This window comes from Podarcis gaigeae (genome assembly GCF_964106915.1).
Source record: "Podarcis gaigeae genome assembly, chromosome: 7".
Lineage (NCBI taxonomy): Eukaryota > Metazoa > Chordata > Lepidosauria > Squamata > Lacertidae > Podarcis > Podarcis gaigeae.
The window spans coordinates 68,550,070-68,575,175 of record NC_139683.1 but is presented as its reverse complement, the minus strand read 5'-3'; the positions used below and the strand labels follow the sequence as shown (position 1 = coordinate 68,575,175).

Below are 25,106 nucleotides of genomic sequence, written 5' to 3'. Positions count from 1 at the left end.
AGAAAACAATGTTCTCAATTATTTCTCTCAACTCATCATTTTTTTAAAAAAAATATATCAATGAAACAATTTTACAAGAAGCAACCATCAACGCATTTGACTCAGACAAGGTCAGGCCAATTCAAGGCATTTTGCTGCCCGAGGCAAAGGGCAAGTTGAGGAGGCCTCCTCAGTCTGTTTAATAGTAGGGCTGGCCCTGGACAAGTGATGTTTATAATGAAACAAGCTGAAAAATGGTATTATTTCTCAAGCCATTTCTTTATAATTGAAACCTTTTCAATAAAAATATTTCGGCTAAGCAACAAAGTTTGGCGCGCAACTGCAGGCCAACCGTTTCCTGTCGAAATAATTGCCTCCACGGCCGAACACACCCTACCAAACCTGGCCTCCTGGCAAGAGTCCAACTGGCTGACCTGTACCATTCATAACTTCTGTGACGGGGGGGCGTCCGCCCCCTGACGTAATCCGACCGGTGCCGACTGCTTTCTTGCCGCCGCCTATCGGGGCTCCTCCCTCGATCCCGCCGATCGCCATGATTGGTGGAGCGGTGCCTCTCCCCGTGCCCGTGGTCCCGGTGGCGATGCTCCTCATAGTGTTTACTTCGCTCCGGAGACCTGCGTTCAGGCTGGGACTTCTCGATCGGATACTGACCAGGGTTCCGGAAACTGCCGCTGTTGTTGTTGTTGCTGCCACTGCTGTTAGCATTGTTGCCGCCACCGCCCTGGTAAGAGTTTGCATTGTGTGGGTAGCTGTTGAAATTCGGAGGGGGGAACGACTGCTGCGAGTAGGAAGGGGAATACATAGGCTGGTAATTAATCGGCTGAGGCATAATCGGAGGCGGGATAGGATGTGGAACCGATGGAGGAGGCATCATGTAAGGAAATGTGTTTTGTCCCGCTGTGCCGGTCGAAACAGAAGGGTTTCCAGTATTGGGGGCAGGGGGCGGAGTCGGTGGAAAGCAAGGAGGGAGAGGGAAGGTCTGCTTGACCTGGTGGCCTGCGAAAGGCGGCCTCAGGGGACACTGGGAGATGGTGTTCTGCGGCGATGGGGGCATGGGCGGCGGGTATGGGACAAAATCAGGCCTGGAAGGCATGTAGCTCGTGGTGGGAGGGCTTGCGTAAGCCGCCGTGGTCACCGTCGGCTGGTCGTACTGATACTGAGCTGAAGGCTGCTGCTGAGGGTGGAGCTGCCTCAAATTCTGGGGGCGGAAAGTCGGAGTCGAAGTTCGCGCAGCAGCAGCTCCTCCTCGGGTTCGGGGGCAGCCCCCTCGCCCGGAATGGAAAGACATTGTCTATCTCTGAAAAGAAACCAAAAAGGGAAATTAAAAGACTGTGCACCACGGATGTCCCAAAGAATTCTCGCCACACGGCATCATTCCGCGTCAACTTCCCAGGGAAGGGCTTTTCATTCCCAGTTATTTCAGATAAATTTAAAATAATCATAATAATAATTTATTATTTGTACCCCGCCCATCTGGCTGGGTTTCCCCAGCCACTCTGGGAGGCTTCCAACAAAGATTAAGAATGCATTAAAATGTCACACATTAAAAACTTCCCTAAAGAGGGCTGCCTTCAGATGTCTTCTAAAAGTCTGGTAGGTGTTTATCTCTTTGACATCTGATGGGAGGGCTTTCCACAGGGCGGGCGCCACTACCGAGAAGGCCCTCTGCCTGGTTCCCTGTAGCTTTGCTTCTCGCAGTGAGGGAACCGCCAGAAGGCCCTCGGTGCTGGACTTCAGTGTCCGGGCTGGAACAATGGGGGTGGAGATGCTCCTTCAGGTATACAGGACCGAGGCCGTTTAGGGCTTTAAAGGTCAGCACCAACACTTTGAATTGTGCTCAGAAACGTACTGGGAGCCAATGTAGGTCTTTCAAGAAAGGTGTTATGTGGTCTCGGCGGCGCCCCCAGTCACCAGTCTAGCTGCCACATTCTGGATTAGTTGTAGTTTACGGGTCACCCCCATGCACGTCTGAATGTGCTTCTGGCCTCAAGCTGCAGCAGGGGATGGGATGAGCAGGACCAAAATCCTTAACTATGAGCCGAGCGGCTCTATCCCTAAAGCATTCCAGGGAGCAAGAAAAGAAATCCGTCTATGAAATGCATGGGTCCCTCTTTCCAAGCAGAAAGCAGATAGACTGCAGCCGAGATCCGAGAGCACCGCATATCCATCAGGGGCGCAGCCAGGGTTTTTGTTGGGGGTGGGGGAAGGTGCTGGCCTTTTGTTGCGCGGGGAGGGTAGAACCTCCGTTAGCTATGTATTTTTAATGACTTTTATTGATTTAGGGGAGCTGCCTCGCCCTGCCGCCGCCTCCCGTTTGACTCCGCCCCTGATATGCATGTCTCTTCTTTGCAAACAAAAGCGTGAGACTTACCTGGAAATAGTCGCTTCCTCGCTCTAAGACTTCAGGCACCGGCTGAGCAACCCAGATCTAGACGGGTGGGGGGAAATTGTGGGAAACCACGCGCACCGGAAGAGAAAAGTTAAGAGGAGGAGCAAAAGCGAAGCCGGAAAGGCTGTTTCGCGGAGATGCCTGCAGGCGACCAGGGAAGGAAACACGGCTGGTTGGGGACTCGGTGGGTGGTCCCGTGCACGGACTGGCGAGAGCATCCTGAAGATTTTTCCCGGCCGGTCGACGCTCTCGCTATCGGAGTTGCTTGCGACGCCGGTGGACTCTGCTCCTCCTCCCTTTCCCGCCATGCTCGCGCGTGTCACGTCGAGATGTGTCCCCCCCGCACCGCGCGCGCGCTCTCCCTCTCGCTTTGGAACGCCGCGGTCGCCAGAGTTCGGCCTTTGGAACGTCGCGCCTGCCGGAGTTCGGAGGCCCGAACGTTGCGAAAGTCTCCGCGTTCGCTTTCGGAATCCTGCGCGCCTGAACGTTCGGTGCCGCTCAAGCAATGAGCAGCGGCAGCGGAGCTGCGGAGCGCGGCAGCGGGACCGCCGGACTCCTCCGGGCGTACGCGGCGCTGCCTGTCTGGGTGGTGGAGGATCATCACGAGGTAAGCGGTCAGCGGGCGAAAGGGGAAACCCGATGCGTAGCTTTCGCTGCTGGTGGTGCAATCTGAAGAGGCGCGCTTGATCGGGGAGAGTCAAGGGAGCTCCCCCCTCCCAGCTGCGCCTCCGAAAAATCAGTAACAAAATACATAGCAAACAGGTTCTGCGCCCCCCCCCCCCTAAACATTAGCTACACCTATGCGTCACCGTATAAGTTTTGGTCCATCTAGCTATCTGTACTAACACACATGCTCTACGTGGAGACAATCCTGCGTGCATGGGTTGGACAATCCTGCAATCAGTTCACATGCTTCGCTATGGAGTCCATAGAATCACAGGAATGGTAGAGTTGGAAGGGACCAGGAGGATCATGGAGTCCAGCTCGCTGCAATGCAGAAAATCTCAATGCATGGGACCCCATCCAGTGTGAAACCATACCTGACCCTGCTTAGCTTTGTAAATGAGTTAACGGTTCTATTGCAGAGACTATCCGCCTAGGGCCCTTTTTGCCTCTACAGCAATCCTAACCATTAGGTCCATTGGTTCTCGTCAACGGGTCTGGTGCTGGAGCAACACAGTCAGATGGGTGGCATGTAAATAATAAAATTATTGTGGCTGTTATTAGTGCAATGCCAGCCTTACCTAGAAATAAGAGCTGTTAAACTTGTGGAAAATGCCTTTTGAGTAACGCTGTGGTTGCCATAAAGGCAAATGAGATAGCCACAAATTCCAGCTATCCTTTTTTTTAAAAAAAAAAGAAAGCCAAATAGAATTTTCTGCACACTTGCTGAACTACAACGTCTGGGTGTTTTTCTAGGTTCTCCCTTTCATCTACCGAGCCATCGGTTCAAAGCATCTTCCTACCAGTGACATCTGCTTTGTCCATTTGGATTCTCATCCCGACCTCCTTATACCCGTGAACATGCCTGCAGATACAGTGTTCGATAAAGAATCTCTGTTCAGGTAGGATCGCACAGTCCATCTCCTTGAGAAGATGTGGTTTTCATTTTGCATGGGAGCTGTAGTGTTGTCGAGCTGCTTTCTGAACTTTGGGGTGCTTTCTTCTTGGTTGGGCAGGAAATATAGCATGAGAACAAGCTCACCCAGTGAGCATGGCGGCTGAGAGAGGAGGAGAAGGGAAGTCATTGGATATTTTAAAGTTTGAAAAATGTTCATTTTGAAATGTAAAATTGAAAGCGTAATAAAAATTATATACCGTAATTTTTGCTCTAGAAGACTCACTTTTCCCCTCCTAAAAAGTAAGGGGAAATGTGTGTGCGTCTTATGGAGCGAATGCAGGCTGCACAGCTATCCCAGAAGCCAGAACAGCAAGAGGGATTGCTGCTTTCACTGCGTAGTGATCCCTCTTGCTGTTCTGGCTTCTGAGATTCAGAATATATTTTTTCTTGTTTTCCTCCTCCAAAAACTAGGTGTGTCTTGTGGTCTGGTGCGTCTTATTGAGCGAAAAATACAGTATGTAAAAAGAAAGCGTTCTAAGTAATGTTCACTTCTTAACACAGGCTGTGTCTCACCTTTATTACAATGGCATTTGTACTCGACCTTTTCAAAGAGCAGCAGCTTTCTCAATCCATCTTTCTCCCCCTCTTGCAGTGAGCTAAGCATTGAAAACTGGATTATGCCTGCTGTCTATGCTGGGCACTTTTCGCACGTCCTGTGGCTGCACCCACCTTGGGCTCAGCAAATTGAAGAAGGCACCCATCGTTTCTTAGTAGGTAAAGACACCTCCACGACAACCATAAGGTAACTATTGCCGGTGCCTCTCTAAAGCTGTGTTAGATACAGAGGCGGTTGTTATGTGGTTCCATCTTAACGGTCTCGCGTTAGAGCCAGTGACAGGCAGATCCGCACTCTGATTTGGTTGCAAGAAGTTTGGAAGTCGGGGAGTTGGGAGCTGGCTGGGGGCCGACTGAGTTTCATGGGGCAGTGCCCCATTTGCCCCACCAGATCAGCCTCCACTGCTGGTATGGAATTATAGAATTATTATAGAATTGGCAGGGATGCGGGAATCTCTGCATGCGGTCTCCCATCCAATTTGAAACCATACCGGACCCTGCTTAGCTTTGCAAATGTGCCAGCAGTTTATTGCTGTGCCATTGGGAGGGTTATGCATGGAAATAATTTCATTCTCTTGGGCACATTCCAGACGCGTTTGGCTACTTTTTATTATTATTGTTTCACTTGTTTATTGAATTCCATTTATGAATTGCTTCCTATGAAACATCTTGAAGCAATTTCACAGTACAGTGTTACCTCGGGTTACGTACGCTTCAGGTTACAGACTCCGCTAACCCAGAAATAGTGCTTCAGGTTAAGAACTTTGCTTCAGGATGAGAACAGAAATCGTGCTCTGGCGGTGTGGCGGCAGCAGGAGGCCCCATTAGGTAAAGTGGTGCTTCAGGTTAAGAACAGTTTTAGGTTAAGTACGGACCTCCAGAACGAATTAAGTACTTAACCCGAGGTACCACTGTATTTTGGCTACTTTGGGAGAGGGAACGCTAGCGTACGTGAGGCCCCCTCAGTCTGTTCCAGCAAAGTATTTTTCGCATTCTTGCATCCTCATCCTTGCTAAGAATCACTGTCGTCGCTATTCCAGGGTTACTTGCCCAGATGATTACTTCCTTTCCGATGGTCTGTATGTCCCTGCCGGCCAGCTAGAAGGCGAGAAGTCTTTGCAGCTCAGTGTCTGCCTCGTGGATCCTTTGGAAACCGCCGGCACCCGGGAGGAAAGCCGAACTGTGCCTTCTGCTAAGAAGCTCAAGTTGAGCGGGGGCGATGCAGCCTCAGCAGCCTCTTCCTCGAAGGACGTTCCTCCCCTCGCCCACAGCTACGCGGGCGAAGAGGCTGGGGGATTTGAAAACAAAACCCCTGTGCGGGAGACAACAGACAGCCTCCGGGGTCGAAAGGGTGGCCACCCAGTGTCAGAGCTCCTTGAAGACATCCTCCAAGCGATACAGAAGGGCTCTGCTTATGTTCTCGATATTGACTTGGATTTCTTTTCCGTCAAGAACCCTTTCAAAGAAATGTACACGCAGGTAAAACTACCAGGCTGCAGCCTTTGGTCAATTAACCTTGTTAGAACAATGGAGGAAATACCTTTAAAAGCACCCTGTGTTCAATTATGGTTCCCTCTTATTTTTGCTGGGACGCAGGTGGCGCTGTGGGTTAAACCACAGAGCCTAGGACTTGCCAATCAGATCAGAAGGTCGGCGGTTCGAATCCCCGCGACGGGGTGAGCTCCCGTTGCTCGGTCCCTGCTCCTGCCAACCTAGCAGTTCAAAAGCACGTCAAAGTGCAAGTAGATAAAGAGGTACCGCTCCGGTGAGAAGGTAAAAGGCATTTCCGTGCGCTGCTCTGGTTTACCAGAAGCAGCTTAGTCATGCTGGCCACATGACCCGGAAGCTGTACGCCGGCTCCCTCGGCCAATGAAGCGAGATGAGCGCCGCAGCCCCAGAGTCGGCCACGACTGGACCTAATGGTCAGGGGTCCCTTTACCTTTACCTTTTTTTTGCTGCTCAGGTGCCACTAATTGTGCGGGCAAAGCAGTACGCAAGAGGGACAGGTTGGCAAACTCTGGGAAAGTCCTGAACATCAGCAGAAGGGGGAGGGGGGAAAGGTAACCCCCAAAACACCCTCCTAAAGTGTGTTCGGGGGTCAAGGCGGACCTGACCGCCGAGGGGGCAACAGTAGAGTATTTTGGATGGGCTTTGTCTGCAGGTCTTCCTCCGCCTTCGCCAGTACAGGGGGCGGGCAAGTTACCTCTTTCTTCCAGGAGAAAGAGACATCCCACTCACCGGCTCCCCCCCCCCAAAAAAGATGGAGGGGTCCTTGCAGATGGAGCCTGACAGGTTCCATTTGCAGGGCTTCCTCTAGTGAAACGGAGCCCCCCAATCGCTTCTGGCTTGCGGGATGGGGGCTCCTTTAAACTTATCTGTTCTGGGGTCCGCAGATGCCTGCCCCTCAACAGATGCATAGGGCTTGCTCTGATGGGGGGGTCGGGAGAGAAAGCTTCAGCAGTTTCTCCCCACGCCCCATGGGTTGGGCCAAGGCAGCTTGCTTCAACATTGTGCTGTATCGCCGGATTGCGAGGTGATGCATAGCGACTTCAAAAGCCGAAGGTCAACCAACCCTTGTCTCTTGCTTCTTGGCTCCTCTCCTCAGCCATCATGGTACCTTGCTTCTCGAACTTAATCCTTTCCGGGAGTCCGTTTGACTCCTGATACTGTTCAAAAACCAAGGCGCAGCTTCCGATTGGCTGCAGGAGCTTCCTGCACTCAAGCGGAAGCTGCGTCGGACGTTTGGCTTCCGAAAAATGTTCACAAACCAGAGCACTTGCTTCCAGGTTTGCGGCGTTTGGGAGCCAAAATGTTCGAGTCGCAAGGCGTTTGAGAATCAAAGTACGACTATATATGCCGCATTTTTTGCTCTATAAGACTCACTTTTTCCCTCCTAAAAAGTAAGGGGAAATGTGTGTGCGTCTTATGGAGCGAATGCAGGCTGCGTAGCTATCCCAGAAGCCAGAACAGCAAGAGGGATTGCTGCTTTCACTGCACAGCGATCCCTCTTGCTCTTCTGGCTTCTGAGATTCAGAATATTTTTTTCTTGTTTTCCTCCTCCAAAAACTAGGTGCGTCTTATGGTCTGGTGCATCTTATAGAGCGAAAAATGCGGTAATTTAGAACCTAGAGTGGGTGGGGTTAAAGCTAAGGACAGTGGGATGGTCTGGATGAGACCAAAAGATGCTTCCTTCCCTCACAGTTTACAGTCTTGTAACAATTCCTGCACTGCAGGGAGTTGGACGAGATCCTCCTAAGGGTCGCTTCCAACTCATGATTCAATGAATGCTCAGATAAGACTCCTGGAAAAAGGTAAAGGACCCCTGGGCGGTTAAGTCCAGTCAAATTTGACTATGGGGTGCAGCATTCATCTCGCTTTTCAGGCTGAGTGAGCCAGCGTTTGTCTGCGGACAGCTTTCCGGGTCATGTGGCCAGCATGACTAAACCACTTTTGGTACAATGGGACACCGTGACGGAAACCAGAGCGCACGGAAATGCCGTTTACCTTCCCACCACAGCAATACCTACTTATCTACTTGCACCAGCATGCTTTCAAACTGCTAGGTTGGCAGGAGCTGGGACAGAGCAACGGGAGCTTACCCAGTCACGGGGATTTGAACCGCCGACCTTCTGATTGGCCAGCCCAAGAGGCTCGGTGGTTTAAACCACAGCTCCTGGAAAGGCATGGGTGAACTGGCAGGCAAAATACAGCCAGGAAGAAAAACAAGCAGAAAATAGATAATGTTGTTTGAAAGGCTAGATCTCATCTCGTTTGTACCATATGTAGAGATTTGTAGCATCAGCCGCTGCAAGAAATCCTTAGTAGCACGCTGTCTTAATATTCGCTTCATATCTGGGAAGCAGACGTTAGCCAAAAGAATTTCACTTGCTTGATTGTTGTGCTTTTTCTTCGGGACGTAGAAATGTTTAAGGTGTGAAAGGAAGGTGCTAAAGGCAAAACCGCTCTTCACATTACAGCAATAACAGCAGAATGGTGCTATGAATAATCCCCTCGCTCTTGTCCCCCCCCCTTTGATTTCCTTTTTTTAAATAGGAGGAGTACAAGATCTTACAAGAATTGTACAGTTTTAAGAAGCCTAACAGCAACTTGTCAGAGGTATGGGCCAGCGATAGCTCAGTGGGTACAGACTTTGAATCCCAGGGTTGTGGGTTTAAGCAAGATTCCTACATTGCAGGCAGTTGGACTAAATCAGCCTTTCTCAACTTGTGGGTTGAACTACAACTCCCATCACCCCTAGCTAGCAAGGCCAGAGCTCAGGGATGATGGGAGTTGTAGTCCAACAACATCTGAGGACCCACAGGTTGAGAACCACTGGACTAAATGAACCTCATGTTCCCTTCCAGTTCTATCATTCTGTGATTCTATGTATGTTCCATCCAATGCATTCAAGGAGGAGGAGGGGTGAAAGGCAGTTTGTATCATTTTACCACAGTTTATAAGCTGCGTGTTTGGGAAGGGAGAGAGACAGGAGGGGAAATTACTTGGCAAACTCGGACTGCGATTATGCGTTTTCCTCGCAAAATGTTTATTCAGTTTTCACACAGTTTTGCTGCGGCTGTGAGTTTAATCTGCCAAAGTCCGTTTGCCAAGGGGAAACAGATAAAGAGGCTCCTTTTTAATTCCCGCACGCGCAAGGCAATTTCTCTCCCAAATTGCTTTGGATTTTGAGGTATTTTTATTTATTTGTGTAAGGTATATGTTCAATCGGGTAGTCGCTTGTTTGAGGGCATTCCCGTTTCAGGAGCATTTATAGGCCACTCATGGCCCCGCCCCTTGATAGTTTAATTTCTGATATAATTTTCAATTTCTGCACCCGGGAAGCCAGTTTTCACCTCACCCCTGGCAGGTAGTTGGTAACTAGGGGAGTAATCCTACCCATAAGAAGGTGGCAGAATGCAAGCCAGCATAAATTTACACCAGATCCAAACAAGATTACACTTTGCTGAACCATCAAACTGGCCCTGAAGTTGAGTCGCCAGTGAAGAGTCTCTGTTGCCCAATGTTGTTCTGTTTTTATATTTAAAGGAGGACTTGTTAGACTGTGTCGAGAATCGCGTCCACCAGCTGGAAGACCTCGAAGCAGCTTTTGCTGACCTGTGCGACGATGACACGGAGGAGAACCTGCAGAGATGGGCTTCGAGTCCTGGGTAAGGGATCTTGAGCGGCAGCTAAGAGAGTTGCTTCCTTTCGGGTTGGCAGATGAATGGAGAGGGTTAAATAAGAACTTTTTTAAGCTGCCGGGGCTCCCCTGGTCACAGATCAGAGTTAAAAGATGGGTTGCCAGTCTGAAAAAGGCTCAAAGGACAGTCTGTCCACTAAACATGATAGCTGTCTAGCGGGACAAGATGTTAGGACACAACTTAAATAGCCATTTCTACCCCGTCTTTTCAGCCAGTCCCGCAAGTCGGCTCACACAGTGAGCAAGGCCCAACACTACTTAACAGTGAGTAAACCCCATTGAATGCAATGGGGCTTACTTCTGAGTAGGCACAGGGTTGGTGTTCTGCTGGCAGGTTGGGGGAGAATGACTGAAAGGCATTCATTTCCAGAATCAACACAAACGGAAAGAAAAGTCAAGAGATCAACACGAACGGAAAGAAAAGTCAAGACTTTTGTCTGGTCGTTGAGTCTATTATAGTGGGCACTACCTGGGGGATCTTATCTTTGGACATGCAGAGTTCCTACAAGAGACACAGAGAGGTGGTTTGAACCAGTTTTGCTTTTCTGCTCTTACTGGCAACTTGTAGGGCACAGGGACTCTTACAGGGGCTTTAAGCTCCATTTTACTCTTTTGGAATGGAGTAAATCAATACTATTTATCAGGCCTGTCGAACTGGTCAATCTCTTTCTACCAGTCAATCGCAGGCTGTCTATGGTCGGTCCTGGTGATTGACCACCCTCAAAGGAGGGGATCTTGAGTGATTGACCACCCTCAAAGGAGGGGAGGAAGCTCAACAACTCTGTTCTCTCCCCCTAAAAAAAGCTCAACAACTCTGGTCAATCCAATGGGTAGATCATTTTATAGTGGGAGTAGATTGCAGTCTCTTGTTAGTTGGACACCCCTGTTATATATTGTAACTTATGCATTTTATGACCGGCTTAAACAACTACTTGGCTGAGATTTACCTCTTCCAGGAGTGTTCTTATTGCCTCTTGTGTGCCACCAATCCCTAATTCGCTTCCAAGATAGGGAGCTGTGTTACTCTGCTGGTTCTGGGCTGTTTTAAAGCAACCGCAAGCAAACGTGTTGCTGGACCCAGTGATTTATTATCCGGAGATCATAAAGCCTTCAGCATGATGCACCCCACAAAATCTGCTCCAGAGGGAACCCCAAACCTCCAGAGCTGATCTTTCAGGTGCACCTAGGGAGGTAGGGCTAGAGAGGAAGAGGAAGTTTCATTGCACGCAAAGAAGGCAGCAGGGCAGGAGACTATTAATCTCGGGGTTGTGAGTTTGAGCCCCACGTTGGGCAGAAGATTCGTGCATTGCAGGGGGTTGAACCTGGACTTGACATTCTTGGAGAATGCAGTGCTTTTTCGGTAGAAGTAGTTCACATATTCAGCTGCAAGACGTCAGCAGGCACAGCATACAATATGTGCAATTCTAAACAATTTTCACGCACTTAATTTACATTATTGTGCTTGAGTGATTTTTTGGTGTGCTGTTGCCTGGTTCTTGACACAGATATATGGGTGAATTCAGCAATAGTTATCCCAGATTCTGGGGGTGGATATACCCCTCAAATCTAACAACCCTCATTTGCATAATGGCTCATTCTTAGTCTCGTTCATAACATTTGCAGGATATGATCCATGTGTGTTTTGTTATCACAGGATGAAACTTCTAGTCCAGCTTGTGCACAGTTTGAAAAATCGAATGGAAACGCCCGATTATGAAATGGTAAGTCTGTTTTATCAAATTTCAGGGCTGTACTTTGGGCTCATGGAACCAGATAGGGGCCACAACCTGAAAATCTTATCTCAGCTTTTTTGTTTATAGTATTATTATTGTTGTCGTTGTTGTTAATATCCCTCCCATCTGGCTGGGCTTCCCCAGACACTCTGGGCAGCTTCCAACAAAATATTAAAATACAGTAATGCATCAAACATTAAAAGCTTCCCTAAACAGGGCTGCCTTCAGATGTCTTCTAAAAGTCTGGTAGTAGTTGTTCTCTTTGACATCTGGTGGGAGAGCATTCCACAGGGCGGGTGCCACTACCGAGAAGGCCCTCTGCCTGGTTCCCTGTAACTTGGCTTCTCGCAGCAAGGGAACCACCAGAAGGCCCTTGACACTGGACCTCAGTGTCCAGGTAGAACGATGGGTGTGGAGACGCTCCTTCAGATATACTGGACTGAGGCCGTTTAGGGCTTTAAAGGTTAGCACCAACACTTTGAATTGTGTTTCATTCATTCATTAATTGCATTTTTACCCCACACATTTCTCCGCAATGAGCTCAAGGTGGCATATACAGTTCTCCTCCTCCTCCTCATTTAACCCCACACACCAACCCTTCAAGGTAGGTTAAGCTAAAAGGCAGCGACTGGCCCAGTGAGCTTTGTGGCCAAGTGGGGATTTGAACCCTAGTCCCCCAGATCCTAGTCCGACACTCTAACCACTGTACCACACTGGCTGGGCATGCGGCCCTTTTGCCCAAATTAGCAAACCAAGTCTTCGGTTTGCATTGGTATCAGAACTAGTGCCACAGGCCAGCTCAGAGAACTGTGCTGAGCTACTTTGTGCAATCCACTTTTCAGGTCCACCAGGCTGGGCTCACGTGCGATTACTCCGAACTTCCTCACCACATCAGCACGGAGGAAGAAATTGAGAGTCTAGTGCAGGCCGTCGAACGTCTCTTGACGAACTTGCCAAAGCCCACGCTTGTGACGATAGCCCGGTAAGATATGGTGGGGGTGCTGTTTTGGCCCACTGGAGTAGTTTGCTATTAGAATATTAGTTTGCTATTAGTCCTTTCATACTGCATCACGGTGTGGAACGCTGGTTTGACATCATCTGATAGGAAATGCCTACAGAGGATGGTGAATACAGCACAAGATATTATGGGCTGCCCCGTGAATCCGCTGGATGAAATAGCAGAAGAACGTTGCCTCAGGAGAGTGAGGAAAATTCTCAGGGATGATTCACACCCTGGCCGGCACTTTCTTGATCTCCTGCAAACCACTCTTCTAAATCTATACAGTGGTACCTCAGGTTCAAGTTAGAGACTCCGCTAACCCAGAAATAGTACCTCGGGTTAAGAACTTTGCTTCGGGATGAGAACAGAAATCATGCTCCGGCGGCATGGCAGCAGCAGGAGGCCCCATTAGCTAAAGTGGTGCTTCAGGTTAAGAACAGTTTCAGGTTAAGAACGGACCTCCAGAATGAATTAAGTACTTAACCCGAGGTACCACTGTACTATCCTCCTGTTATCAGGAGGGTTCAGGAGAAGGGGGGGCAGTCCCCACCATTCCTCCTCAGCCCAGCCCCCAATATTATTATTATTAATAATATTATTAATAATATTGCTCAGAGCAACTAACAACAGTAAAAATAACACAGTTTACATAAAATCTCAATCAGTTAATTGAAATACATTCTAAAATCAATTCAGAATCAAATCAATTCAGAATCAAATTAATGGCAACCATTGGGCTAGAGTTCTATGAGGATCACAGAAGGAGGGGGGGGTCAGACTGTGCCTTGGCCAAAGGCCTGGTGGAGCAGCACTGTCTTGCAGGCCCTGCGAAATGATGTCAAGTCCTGCAGGGCCCTAGTCACTTGCAATGGTCGTTGGTTCCCAAAAGTGCAATCTTACTGCATGTCCGCCCAGAAGTATGGGCCACAGAGTTGACTGGGGTGCACGCCCAGAAAAGCATGTGTTGGGGTTATGGTCCAAGTCACCTCGGGGAGCAAGGAACGTTAGTGTGGGCATTGAAATTCTGGCGTGGAAAAGAGACCGATGAGAATGGGATGATTAAACGACAACATTGTTCCATGCAATCCCTCCTTTTTTTAAAATTACAGATCTAGCTTAGATGACTACTGCCCCGCAGAACAAGTTCAGCTCATCCAAGAAAAGGTATTGAATGTTCTGCGCCTGGCGTACGGCAACCTGGAAGTTCATTTAGAGTACTTGGAAAATCCCTGTCCCGCTGGAACAGCATGATCGGTTGAGGCAAAAACAACCGAAATAGTTTCTCTCTCTGCGCCATGGGATCCGTTTGGAAGCAGACAAAGGATTTCTTGTGAGGTTGGGTTGCGCTTGTGATAATCTCCACACAGATCATTTTATTTTGGTGTTGTTTTTTTTCTCAACACAATTTTCTGCTGCTATGGATCCTCGCGTTGATACCTTTTGGGTTTGCCTAGAAGAAGAAAAATGACTGGGAAATTGCTCTTCCTATATTTCTGTAGAAGTCTCTCCAGACTGAGCCAGCCTAGTATTTGAGGAAGAGATTTTGCTTTAACATAGTTGAATTCATTTTCCCAGTCAGTTGTAACCGAAAATACTGCTTCAAGATAAATTGCAGTTTGTTTGGAAGCGGTGACTATCCTGGCTGTGTGCCTCTGTTCCTGTTAGAATAACTTAACATAGTTTCATATTTCTGTCCCATGCTTTTTCAAAGGATCTTGACCTAATCTTCAAGAGGAGGTCCTGTTTTACTCTATGAACAACAGCCCTGTGGTGTAGGTTTGGCTGAAATAATATATTGTCAGAGGACACCCAGTGGAACACACTGACACATTCAAGTTTTTTAGCATCTATATTTTCTGGAACCCTAAGCATTCATGCTAGGAGGCAAGGCTTTGTACCTAAATATTTTGAGGGCAGGTTGCAAAGTGTGGCAGTAAACTGCTATTATTTGTGGCGAAAATGTGTGGTTTTATTTTAGATGTGTAAAAGATGCCAATGGGTAAGTGCCTCTTACTTACATTATAGAATATTTTTTAAAAAGAAGTTGCTACTTCTGTGTCATTAATTTATTTGTTTACTGCATTTTATAGGCGGCCCAGTAATATTCTCTGGATGGCTTACAGTATCAACAAAAAGTTACAACTACAAAAAACCCAATAACAACACTGAAGTTTCAATTTTTTAAAAACGGGTAAATAAAAAGCCAAGCTGCTGCTCTCTCAGTCTGACAGGCAGATAAGGCTCGTTGGCATCTTTCCTTGACGTCAAAACGACTCCAGCTTAAGTGCCAGGCGAAGTTGCTGCTGCTGCTTTTCCCCCGCTTCTGCAACTGCTAGATTATATTTCGTGGAGAGAGTGATTCTCTCCCAAGCATTCAATAATAATAATAATTTATTATTTATACCCCGCCCATCTGGCTGGGTTTCCCCAGCCACTCTGGGTGGCTTCCAGCAAAAGATTAAAAATAAAATTTAAAAAATACATGAAAAATACATCATCCATCGTCTTCTAGGAGCTTTGGGTCCAGAGATTCTCCAATTGTCAGAGACAGAGCTGGCGCATTAAGATGGATGTTCAGTTTGGAAGAACTCAAAAGCACTTTGTCATCTCTGTAATGAAGGTGTGGTTATGGATTCGTAGTCTTCTCATAAAGAAGGACCTCCAATGATGGTTGCAATGTTTGGGTTCATAAGGAGAGAGGTGATCCTTGAGGTTTTGTGGTCCTAAGCCAGATTGGCTCTGGCTCTCCGTGGTTTCAAATGAGAATCTTTCCCAGCCTTGGCTGGAGGCTGAATTTGGGGATTTCTTGTGGAAATCACATACTGTACCTCTGAACCCTTCCTTTGCATGCAAGTCTGGAGGCAGACATCAGGGACTTGCCCACGAAATACTAGTTGCGGCAATACCTGTTTCAGGAGATCAGTCTGTCTTGAGGTCACTTTTCCCCTCCAACTATATTAAAAAGAAAAGAAAATCAGGCGCAAGTATTATTCACCTACAGCGCTGAGGCTACTCCGTCTCCCTGCTTAGTTGGAAACAGGAGTGGAAAATAACAAACTAACAGTGATGGTCCTTGAGCATTATAATTTCAGAATGATGGAATTGCAATTCTTTATCGGTTCAGCAGGTGGGGTGCTTTACACAGGTTATCAATTTGTGCCATCTCTTGGGGAGCGATGAGGTGCTTTGAGAAAGCACCTTTATAACTGCCTTATGTTCTGATTTAAAAGAGATTTGTAAGAACTACGCTGAGAAGGAAAGGAGCAATCGTCTCCCTCCATTTAGAACACACAAGCTGCGCAAGGAGAACATGGTCCACCACACATGTACATTGCAGACTGTGGATTGTTTGCTAAATATACTTGCCTTCTTTTCTCCTGGGGAAAAAACAGGTTGTGTTGGCAGGCACTTGGGTGAGAGCGTGCATCTGTTTTACTTGGAGATCCAAGTTTTGGCGAGTTAGGAGGCTGGCAAATGACATGTTCACTTTTGCCTTGGAGCTATTTGTTGGTTAAAAACTTGGGAAACAAAAAATATTTGGCATCCATTTTCGGGGATTTCAAAGGCGGAATTGACATCCGGGGGGGAAACTCCAAAAGGTGGTGCTTTTTTGTCCTGGATCTTAGGCAAATCAATCAGAAAATTGTGGGGGTTTTGGTGGTTTTTTGAAATATGGCAACCCGAGGAGTACATATTTCTTGCAGAATCTCTGGGAGTGATTGCTTAACGTTTTAGTTTTGCAGCCACAGTTTGCAATGTATATCAAAAGTAAAGAAGAGATGGACTTTACCTGCAGCATTTCCCATGTGCATTGATTAAAACCTTAATAGACTACCTTTCTGCCCCATATAAAGGGCCTCTCAGATTGTCAGTGACGGTGATTTTGTGATTTTTAAAATAGCTAGGCTGTTAAGCCCAGCAATTCGCTATAGCCCTTGTCAGGCATTCAGTATGCACAAATAATGAAACAAAAAACAAAAATTGGTTGAAGAAGATGCAGGCTGCTGGCACCCTGCCATACATACAAACGGAAAAGCTATTTTCTTGCCTTTGGATGGATGTGTAGAATTTGGGGGGTTCCAGAATTGAAAAAGGGGAAATTGTTCCAACCACAGAACTAAGACAATGGCCCGGTTTGCACTTAAGGTTAAGCCAAGCAATGGGGAGGAGCTCATGGCTTACTAGTCATCTAAACCTAGGCTTGTCGTTTGCTTTGCTCCAGGCCAAACAACCCCCAAACCGTAAAGGCTTCCCTTATGGGAAAACCCCGTGTAGCTGACAAAACTTGCAGGTCCCATTTGCAGGAAACAAATTTTACCTGCATGAGGTTTCTTTGTTGCCAATTATTTTTGATTTCCCATCATTTCTAACAAATGGTCACGAAATTAATACAAATACAAATGGAAAAGCTGACTTCCCACCCACCCCCAGATGCCCCCTCTATTTTCCTCCTTTTGTTGTTGTTGTTTAGTCATGTCCGACTCTTTGTGACCCCATGGACCAGAGCACGCCAGGCACTCCTGTCTTCCACTGCCTCCCGCAGTTTGGTCAGACTGGTAGCTTCGAGAACACTGTCCAACCATCTCGTCCTCTGTTGTCCCCTTCTCCTTGTGCCCTCCATCTTTCCCAACATCAGGGTCTTTTCCAGGGAGTCTTCTCTTCTCATGAGGGGGCCAAAGTATTGGAGCCTCAGCTTCAGGATCTGTCCTTCCAGTGAGCACTCAGGGCTGATTTCCTTCATAATGGAGAGGTTTGATCTTCTTGCAGTCCATGGGACTCTCAAGAGTCTCCTCCAGCACCACAATTCAAAAGCATCAATTCTTCGGCGATCAGCCTTCGTTATGGTCCAGCTCTCACTAGAATAGCTTTTCCAACCATCATTTCTAAATACATTCATCCCTTCTCCCTACACATCCCCTGTTCAGTTGCCAATTTCTGCTAAGAGGATTCTGTTGTGCAAACCTTTTGTGGTTTGGGCTGTTGGAGCGGAAGGCACCTAGAGTTGCACAGTAGCATGATATGAATAAATCAGCATATTTACAGCCCGGAGAGAAGCACAACCACCTTTTTATTCATCACGCCAAGCTGTGGTTAAAGTAAGGGTGGGGAACCTCTGACATTACAGATGCTGTTCGGCTACAACTCCCATCATCATTGGCCATACTGGTGATAAGTGATGGGCTGATTGACAAGTTGGTAACCGTAACATTAAACCAGCTCGCTCAGGTTTTACGTGTTAGATTTGCACCCACTTATTCCAAAGAATGGAAGATAAGTACCATATATCTTTGCTGAAAATAAACCACATGTCAACATTAGCGGGAACATGCCTCATTTAATTCAGTCAACTTTTCCACCTTCTGTTGAGTTCATGGTTAGGTTTGTAGTGGTTGTTTTGTTGCTTATTCAGTGATGGATTATGAAACAACAAGCACAAGAGTTTAATAAAATTTGGGCTTTGTGTTCAGTAGATGTTTGTATTCTGTGTTGTTGTTTTTTTCTCTTTAAAGGAAAAACAGGCATCTCAACATTGGTAGATTTTGTAGTACAGAAAGCTTGCACAACCTATGAACAAAGATGACGTATTACAAAATCAGAAAAACAATACAAACCTTTTAAATTTTTGGCATAGACATACTGTTTTTATCACCTAGGATACTAACTCATCCGGTGTTTTATTCCTTTATAGGAGCTCAGCATTACACCTAACTTTACAGTTGTCTTTCTCCGGCAGACCAATCCAAACTTGATTGCTGTTAAGGGCACAGCTGCAGATCTGGTTGAAAAGCTTAATACAAATTCTGATACCCTCAATACAGTTCTAAAGTAAAGGGAAACAATTCAGTTTCTTTTAGTTTTATTTTAAGAAAACAAACTATTTATTTACTATTGAATTGTTACAAAAAAAATTACAATGAATATCTGCAAATCTGTTTGTTTTTCTAAGAAAAAATACTCTTCCACTTTAAAGTACAACACTTAACAGACCAAAACTGAAACATAGGCAACATGTTTAACAGCAAGGGCCTACATGGAAATGAGTCACGAAACAGAGGGCTGCGTTCAATGTCCATAATTCATTGACATACCAGTTCAAGCTCCTATTTAGCAGACCCATTTTCATGCTTACGGTAGATGCCAAGAAAGAACTGGCGGACATTTCTGCACGGATGAAACCTTTCTGTATAAAATTTCAGTCTCCATTTAAAAAATAAATAAATGGTAAAACAGGGAAAGAAGAAAATGCCGCTTTTTAATTTTTCTCCTCTGGACTTTTAGCAAATATTACAGGGATAGTCAACATGGTGCCCACTAGCTATTCTGCAGTGCAGCTCGTATCAGCCCTAGCTAGCATGTCCAACGTTCAGCGATGATGGAAATTTTAGGGCAACAACATCTGAACGGCACCTCGTTGGCTACCCCTGACATACGGCCATCACCTTTTCAAACCATCTGAGGTGAATGTAGATTTAGATGGTGCACAGAAATAATAATAATAATAATAATAATAATTAAGATGGTGCCCAGAAATATGGAAATGATTTGCCGTTAATCAGCATAAGCAGTCCCTCTAAAAAAACTGGTTCAGTTGCACCTGAAAAACTATCTTTTTTTAAAAAAAAAACAACCTTATGTGCGAAGATCTTCTCTTTGTTTTCAAGAGAAATTGGGTTTTTTTGCAGTTTACGTTTTGCTCTTTTGCGGTGATTTTGAGCTCCCACATTACCTGTAGGGGCGCGTGAGGCTCCCATTATAAAAAAGGGAAAGGGATACTCATGTACATTATAAAAAAGGGGGGGAGGATACTCATGGAGTTTTTTCTTTCCGTGGGAGATAACAGAGGAATCCTGGTAGCCCGTATATCTGAATATCGGGCCTTGATCTCACTTCAGAAACAGGTACAATATTTGTGCGCAGACACAAGTCCTCCAGCAAATAACAAGGCCCCTTAGTAAATCTTGTATCGATATGTAGTCAGTTTTAATCCAGTCATCTAGAGTACCACTTAGTGAAACCTGACTTGCAACAATGATCAAAGTCTAATTCAACCAGCTTGAAATATGAATTCACTGTCTTTCTTCCTGTTGGTCAAAACGACTTCCCAAAATATTAACAAATGATACCTGAGTTCTTTGGTGGGTGGGAGAAATGGATAGTAACTCTGTTCCAAAACAGGATGCTAAATCCTAAAAATAATCAAGTATAGCAAATAGCAAAAAATATCAACCAATATATCGATTGCCCCGAATTTTGACAGTGCTATGATGTTCAAGATTGGAACATGCATGGCTTCAAGCTAAACTGGCTCTTCCAGGATGTTGGCTCTGTTCATCGTCTTAAAGTAAACCATATCGGTTCCCCTAAAGGTACCAACTTGGCTCCACAGGTATTTCACTCTCTTTCAGTGCCCTCTCCCGAACAGCCAGTTCCAGGCATTCCACAGTAGGTGGATATGTTTCAAGTTCAACTTTGTTAGCAAACAGTTGTGTACCGGATAGCAGCCACTCAAGGTCTCCAGTTCCATAGACACAAATGTCTCTTTTATAGTGACCTGTCAAGAGATAAAAGTACTTTCATCGGAAATAAAGACGGTCATATAAAGAAGTAATTAGAGAAAAGAATGAAGAGTGCAAAGTCAACTTAATGGGGAAATCGTATTAAATGTGATGTAAATTGGTATTGATTAAAAAATTTGTAAAACTAATAAAAATGATTTGGCATACATTATTTGTATACCATTGGGTTTTTAAAGGTGGAATTGATTTCTGGTGGCTAAAAGAAGCTCAACGATTTTGGGGTCTTCCTAAAAAAAACTTTTTGGGAGTCCTGGTTGTGGCAACCCTATAACCCTACAATATGGCAACCCTATATTATGTGGGAATTAAACTCAAGGCGAGTTTTGCAGACAATCCTGAATTGTCTGCACAAGGCACTGCCTGTTAAAGTTTTAAAAAACTAATACCTTAATTTTCGCTCTATAAGACTCACTTTTTCCCTCCTAAAAAGTAAGGGGAAATGTGTGTGCATCTTATGGAGCGAATGCAGGCTGCGCAGCTATCCCAGAAGCCAGAACAGCAAGAGGGATCGCTGCTTTCGCTGCGCAGCAATCCCTCTTGTTGTTCTGGCTTCTGAGATTCAGAATATTTTTTTCTTGTTTTCCTCCTCCAAAAACTAGGTGTGTCTTATGGTCTGATGCGTCTTATAGAGCGAAAAATATGGTAACTTTTACTCAGCGGACTTGCAGTTGCAGACTAAATATATGATGCAGGTAGGTTTGTTAGGGGTGATTTAAGGGGTTTCCTAAAAATGTTGGCATCCTCCTAAAAACATCGCAACAGCTTTCGTGGTGTCCTGGTTTTTACTTTTTGAAATATAGTCTTGACCACTCCTTTCAGAAGCAGCATTTTTCTTCATGAAAATACGTCATCAGATCACTTCTAATTACTATCTTTATAATATAAGATGCAGCTCACTACCTTCTTTATTTACATTGACTTGTGAGTTCTCCAAGCCACTAAGGTTGTAATTCTCAAGACCCCGACTGTGAAACATTATTCCATGAAAGTCAATGAGAGAAGTATGGCAGCCAAAAAGTGAATGCAGAGTAACACTGTACATATATTCCCCCTTTCATGCAGGAATTGTTTGTATGCACTTTAGTGCACAAATTTGGGTGTAAATTTGGTGTAATCTGCAAGTTCATAACCTTGAACAATCATGCAAAAGGAGCCCCATTCAGCTTTCTCTGCATTTAATAATAACAATAATTTCTACCGCGCCCATCCGACTGGGTCTCCCTAGCTACTCTGGGCAGATTCCAACAGAAGGTTAAAAATACATTAAAACATCAGTTATTAAAACCTTCCCTAAAGAGGGCTGCCTTCAGCTGTCTTCTAAATGTCAGATAGTTGTTTATTTCCTTGACATCTGATGGGAGAGCGTTCCACAGAACGGGTGACACTACCGAGAAGGCCCTCTGCCTGGTTCCCTGTAATTTCGCTTCTCGCAATGAGGGAACCGCCAGAAGGCCCTCGGCTGGAAGCGTGGTCATTCTCCAGATAGATATTAATAATACCCAGCTGATCATTTTTGGAACTGCGCATTGCCCAGGAAAGAAACGGGAGGGTGTCAGTGCTAGTGTTTCTGAGCCTAGGCACTGCAAGTTCTGAAATGCCACAAGTTTGTTTCCGAACCTCTTTGAAGCCTTCATTAAACTGAAGGGTGTAACAGCCCAGCATAGACAGAGGTCATGGAATACAAGAAGGGTCCGCTCTCAGTGCTAGACAGCAGAATGCCAAAACTGTGCATTTACCGTAACATCTCCCAACAGTTCCGTTGATCCATTTGATAGCTCTCAAGCCGCCCTCTCGTGTAGCATTTGGCATGGAGCCAGGGACGTCTGTTATTTGGAGAGAGTGCAAAACCAAAAGATGAGCCTTGTGAGGGCACAGCAGTTAATCTTAAAAGTGCCAGATGGTCTATTGAAAACATGGACATTTCGTCATGCTTTGGGAGTTCTTATTTATCTCAGTTTCTCCCAAGGTAATTGGGATTTCATTTGAAATCCTTCCATTTTGTCTGCATCATCTCGAGGGGGGGGGGGAGAAACAAACCTGTTTAATAAATATTATAAAAATTATTTTCCTAAATTCCCAGGTGTACAAGCAAACCCTCTAAGTGCCCCTATTTTCCAGGGACGGTCCTGGATTTACAGGAGCTGTCCTGATGTACGATTTGATCCCAGAATGTCCCGCTTTTCCTTAGGAAGCTCCTATTTTCATCAAAGAAATGTTGGTGGGTATGGTAGGTAGAGAAAATACTGGGTAGTGTCTAAATAGTAAAATTATTATTATGGGTTAGGATGTCCCCATTTGCATCGGAGAAATGTTGGAGGGTATGTACAAGCAGTTTCTGTTTTGTCCTAATGACTTGTGAATCCAGCTGTTAAACAAACAGAAACATCCCTGTAAGAGAATGACCCGGAAAGAAATAACATCCCTGGCCATCGTGCATGTAGGTTTGAGGGATGATGCCCCAATTCCCTTCAAATTCTTGGCCCCCTTTTCTGTTATATAAGAGGAGTTTACTGAACTAGTCAGACCAGTTTCTTTGTAAGATAGTGGCCTTAGCTGGCCACTTAAGTGTCCTCATCAACATCCCCAAGGAGTGAGCCAGGTTGCCAGAACGAGAAATAAGCAAGGGTGTCCCCTGAGCAAGTGGATGGGCCTTGGCTCCCACTCCCTTAACTGTCCGGGAGAACAACAGGAGTGTGTAGCATGCAAGCGCTGGTCAAAACAGGCTGAAAAGCAGGAGGCACAAGGTTTTTTGTGGCAGCCATGGAGCGTTGACCAACTGGAACCAGGATGTGGTGAAGGCATCTGTGATGGCCTGGTATTCGGACCCGGAGGCTGAACCTGAGGAATCCCAGCCTGCACAGGATTCCCCACCTCCAGAACCAGCTGAGCCAGGGCTGGGGCTTGAGCCTGAAGGGTCCTCACCTGTGCTGGATCCTCAGGTGCAGGCACCAGCTGAGTCTGCTCTGGCCCCTGAGGTGATGGAGGACCCATTGCCTGCAGGTGCTCCACTCTCAGCCCCGTCAGAGGAAGCTGAGGTTGCCTCTGGGTCCGGTAACCTTCCAGCCTCTCCTGAGATGTAGAGGCTCAAGGCAGAGAGACGGAGAGAACTAAGTTCCCGCAGGAGGAGTGCTCGCCTCCAGGCCAGGAGAGGCGAGTCACCTGAGGACCGGGGCCGCCCTATGCTTCGGGGCAGATAAAAGCCAACCAGTCCCAAGTTGCAGGAGCAACATTGTTGGTATCCAGTTCCTGCCTGCACCCTGTCCTGCCGGAGCTCCTGACCTCACCCGACTCCCTGCCTTGGACCCAGCTTCAGCTTTGACGGACTGCCTTCATACTGCACCCTCGACCTCGGACTGGACTCGGACCCCGCCACACGGTTACCCCATGGAACCAGCACAGCATCACTTGAAAGGATGCAGGAATATGCAGCTGTCCCATATGGGGATCGAACCTGTAACCTTGGCATGACCAGCACCACACTCTAACCAATTCATCTCCTTGAGAACCTGTGCAACTTTAGATCCGACAACAAACCCCAGCGAACAAAATCAGAACCGGTTGGATGTTGCTACGTACCTGGTATCCTATTGAGTGTCGTCCAGTATTGTTCGTCTGGACTAAAAGTGTCCTGGGACCATTCTAGCAAATCGAGGGCCCGTTCATCGGAGAAAATAAACTCCACAAAGGGCCTTGTTAGGGCAACGTATGAAGAGCCACGGTAAAGAGTCAGATTGTGGGGCACTTCTGATTTCAAATACATGGTGCTTAGCATTTGAATTGGATATTCTCCGTCGTGATCTCCAAGACATGGTTTGAAAGAATATTTGGTCCTCACGGTATAAGGATCTACAAGGGGAATGCCAGGTGTGATGTTTTTCCCGTTAAACTTTTTCAGCTTCTGGACAATTTCCTTGTTGGTTTTCAAGGGGAAGTCTTGGCCGCAGAGGTTGAGGAGATACTTCCACTGAACCGTGGACCTCAGGAGGTCCTTCATGCAGTTCAGGTCAGCCTGGAGCCTGGTTATCCCCGTGTAAATGACCACCTCCGCTTTGGACACGAGGAAGGCGTTGGGAAAGCAATCGACCAGCTTCTTCACATCTTGCTGGTACCCGTCAGGTGCCTTCTTATCCACATGGATGCAGTAAACGTTGTGGGGCACGTAAATGGCTCGGAAGACCCGTTCAAAGGTACCAAATTCTTTGTGGATGGTGATGGCGTACGCTATGGGGAAGCCGGCTTCCTCCGCAGACAGGGTTTTCGTCAGGTAGTGACTGCTGGCGATGTAATCTTTGCAGGAAGACGACTTCCCGAAAGAGGTGTGGAAGTGTTTCCCCCAGATAAACGCTCTGTCCTGCTCTGCCAGAGACCTGCAATGATCCCGGAGGAAATCACCTTCCCGAGATTTCTGCGTCTGCCGCCGTTGTTGTTTAGAGAGAAGGGGACGCTGGCGATCCAGAACAAGCAGAACTGCCAAGCCGCTCAGGGAAAGAATGGCAGAGATGCAACAAGCCTTCCGAGAGAGCATTGTCTCTAGGGAAATTAACGCTGCTTCTGTCGCAGGGAACACCAGTGGAAGGTGCTCCGCCTGTGGCCCTCAGTTGTTAATTTGGCAACGTGCTTCTGCTGCCCTGCATCGTTTTGTTTCTGTCCACTGTCCCAAGATGGCAGGGTAGCTTTTGCCTCAGCTGGCTGCTAAGCAAGCAGCTCTACTTGCCTATCCGCAGGGATCCAAGCCGAACACACCATTGATCCGTGCAGAGCACACCATCGGCCACAAAGGCTGGAGGGAGAGGCTGGAATCCTCCTTGATTCTTCAGTTCTTCCCCCAAAGTTCAGTGGCTCCACCTCACCCGTGAAAGGGCACTGTGCTCCTGAGTTATGGGACAAAAAGGAACACAAACCAATATGAAGTCTTGAAAATGTGATACTCCAGTAGGAAGGAGATGGGGTGGGTCAGAGAATAGCATAAAGAAGCAATGGGGTTCCTCTGAAGCAAGGGTGTTGGAAGAAAAGCTTCTGGAGCAATTCCTT

At 46.7% G+C, this 25,106-nt stretch overlaps 3 protein-coding genes across 7 annotated transcripts in view; 1 reads left to right on the top strand and 2 right to left on the bottom strand.

The window, feature by feature from the left end:
* The window catches only part of DROSHA (drosha ribonuclease III), a 92,043-nt gene extending 89,573 nt beyond the window's left edge, over positions 1 to 2,470 (bottom strand). The window contains exons 1-2 of one of the 2 annotated variants that reach the window (XM_083747147.1): positions 2,372 to 2,470; positions 414 to 1,297 (exon numbers count right to left, since the gene is read on the bottom strand). In XM_083747147.1, the coding sequence (XP_083603273.1) occupies positions 414 to 1,288 (875 nt within the window). In that variant the 5' untranslated portion in view covers positions 1,289 to 1,297; positions 2,372 to 2,470. The remainder of the gene's footprint in view (positions 1 to 413; positions 1,298 to 2,371) is intronic. The other variant, XM_083747148.1, reaches the window with a different exon arrangement.
* A 405-nt stretch (positions 2,471 to 2,875) lies between these two features.
* Positions 2,876 to 17,970, top strand: LOC310848347 (UPF0489 protein C5orf22 homolog). Its single transcript, XM_083747357.1, has 9 exons — positions 2,876 to 2,996; positions 3,809 to 3,954; positions 4,603 to 4,752; positions 5,606 to 6,044; positions 8,619 to 8,681; positions 9,612 to 9,733; positions 11,420 to 11,486; positions 12,341 to 12,480; positions 13,608 to 17,970. The coding sequence occupies exons 1-9, from the start codon at positions 2,895 to 2,897 to the stop codon at positions 13,747 to 13,749; spliced, it is 1,371 nt and encodes a 456-aa protein (XP_083603483.1). The 5' UTR covers positions 2,876 to 2,894; the 3' UTR covers positions 13,750 to 17,970.
* The window catches only part of LOC310848360 (N-acetyllactosaminide beta-1,6-N-acetylglucosaminyl-transferase-like), a 13,872-nt gene continuing 4,311 nt past the window's right edge, over positions 15,546 to 25,106 (bottom strand). For 2 of the 4 annotated variants that reach the window (XM_083747382.1, XM_083747383.1), the window contains exons 2-4: positions 23,652 to 24,946; positions 21,812 to 21,898; positions 15,546 to 20,050 (exon numbers count right to left, since the gene is read on the bottom strand). In XM_083747382.1, the coding sequence (XP_083603508.1) occupies positions 19,860 to 20,050; positions 21,812 to 21,898; positions 23,652 to 24,600 (1,227 nt within the window). In that variant the 5' untranslated portion in view covers positions 24,601 to 24,946 and the 3' untranslated portion in view covers positions 15,546 to 19,859. Of the gene's footprint in view, positions 20,051 to 21,811; positions 21,899 to 23,651 lie in introns of all 4 variants that reach the window. The other 2 variants (XM_083747385.1, XM_083747384.1) reach the window with 2 other exon arrangements.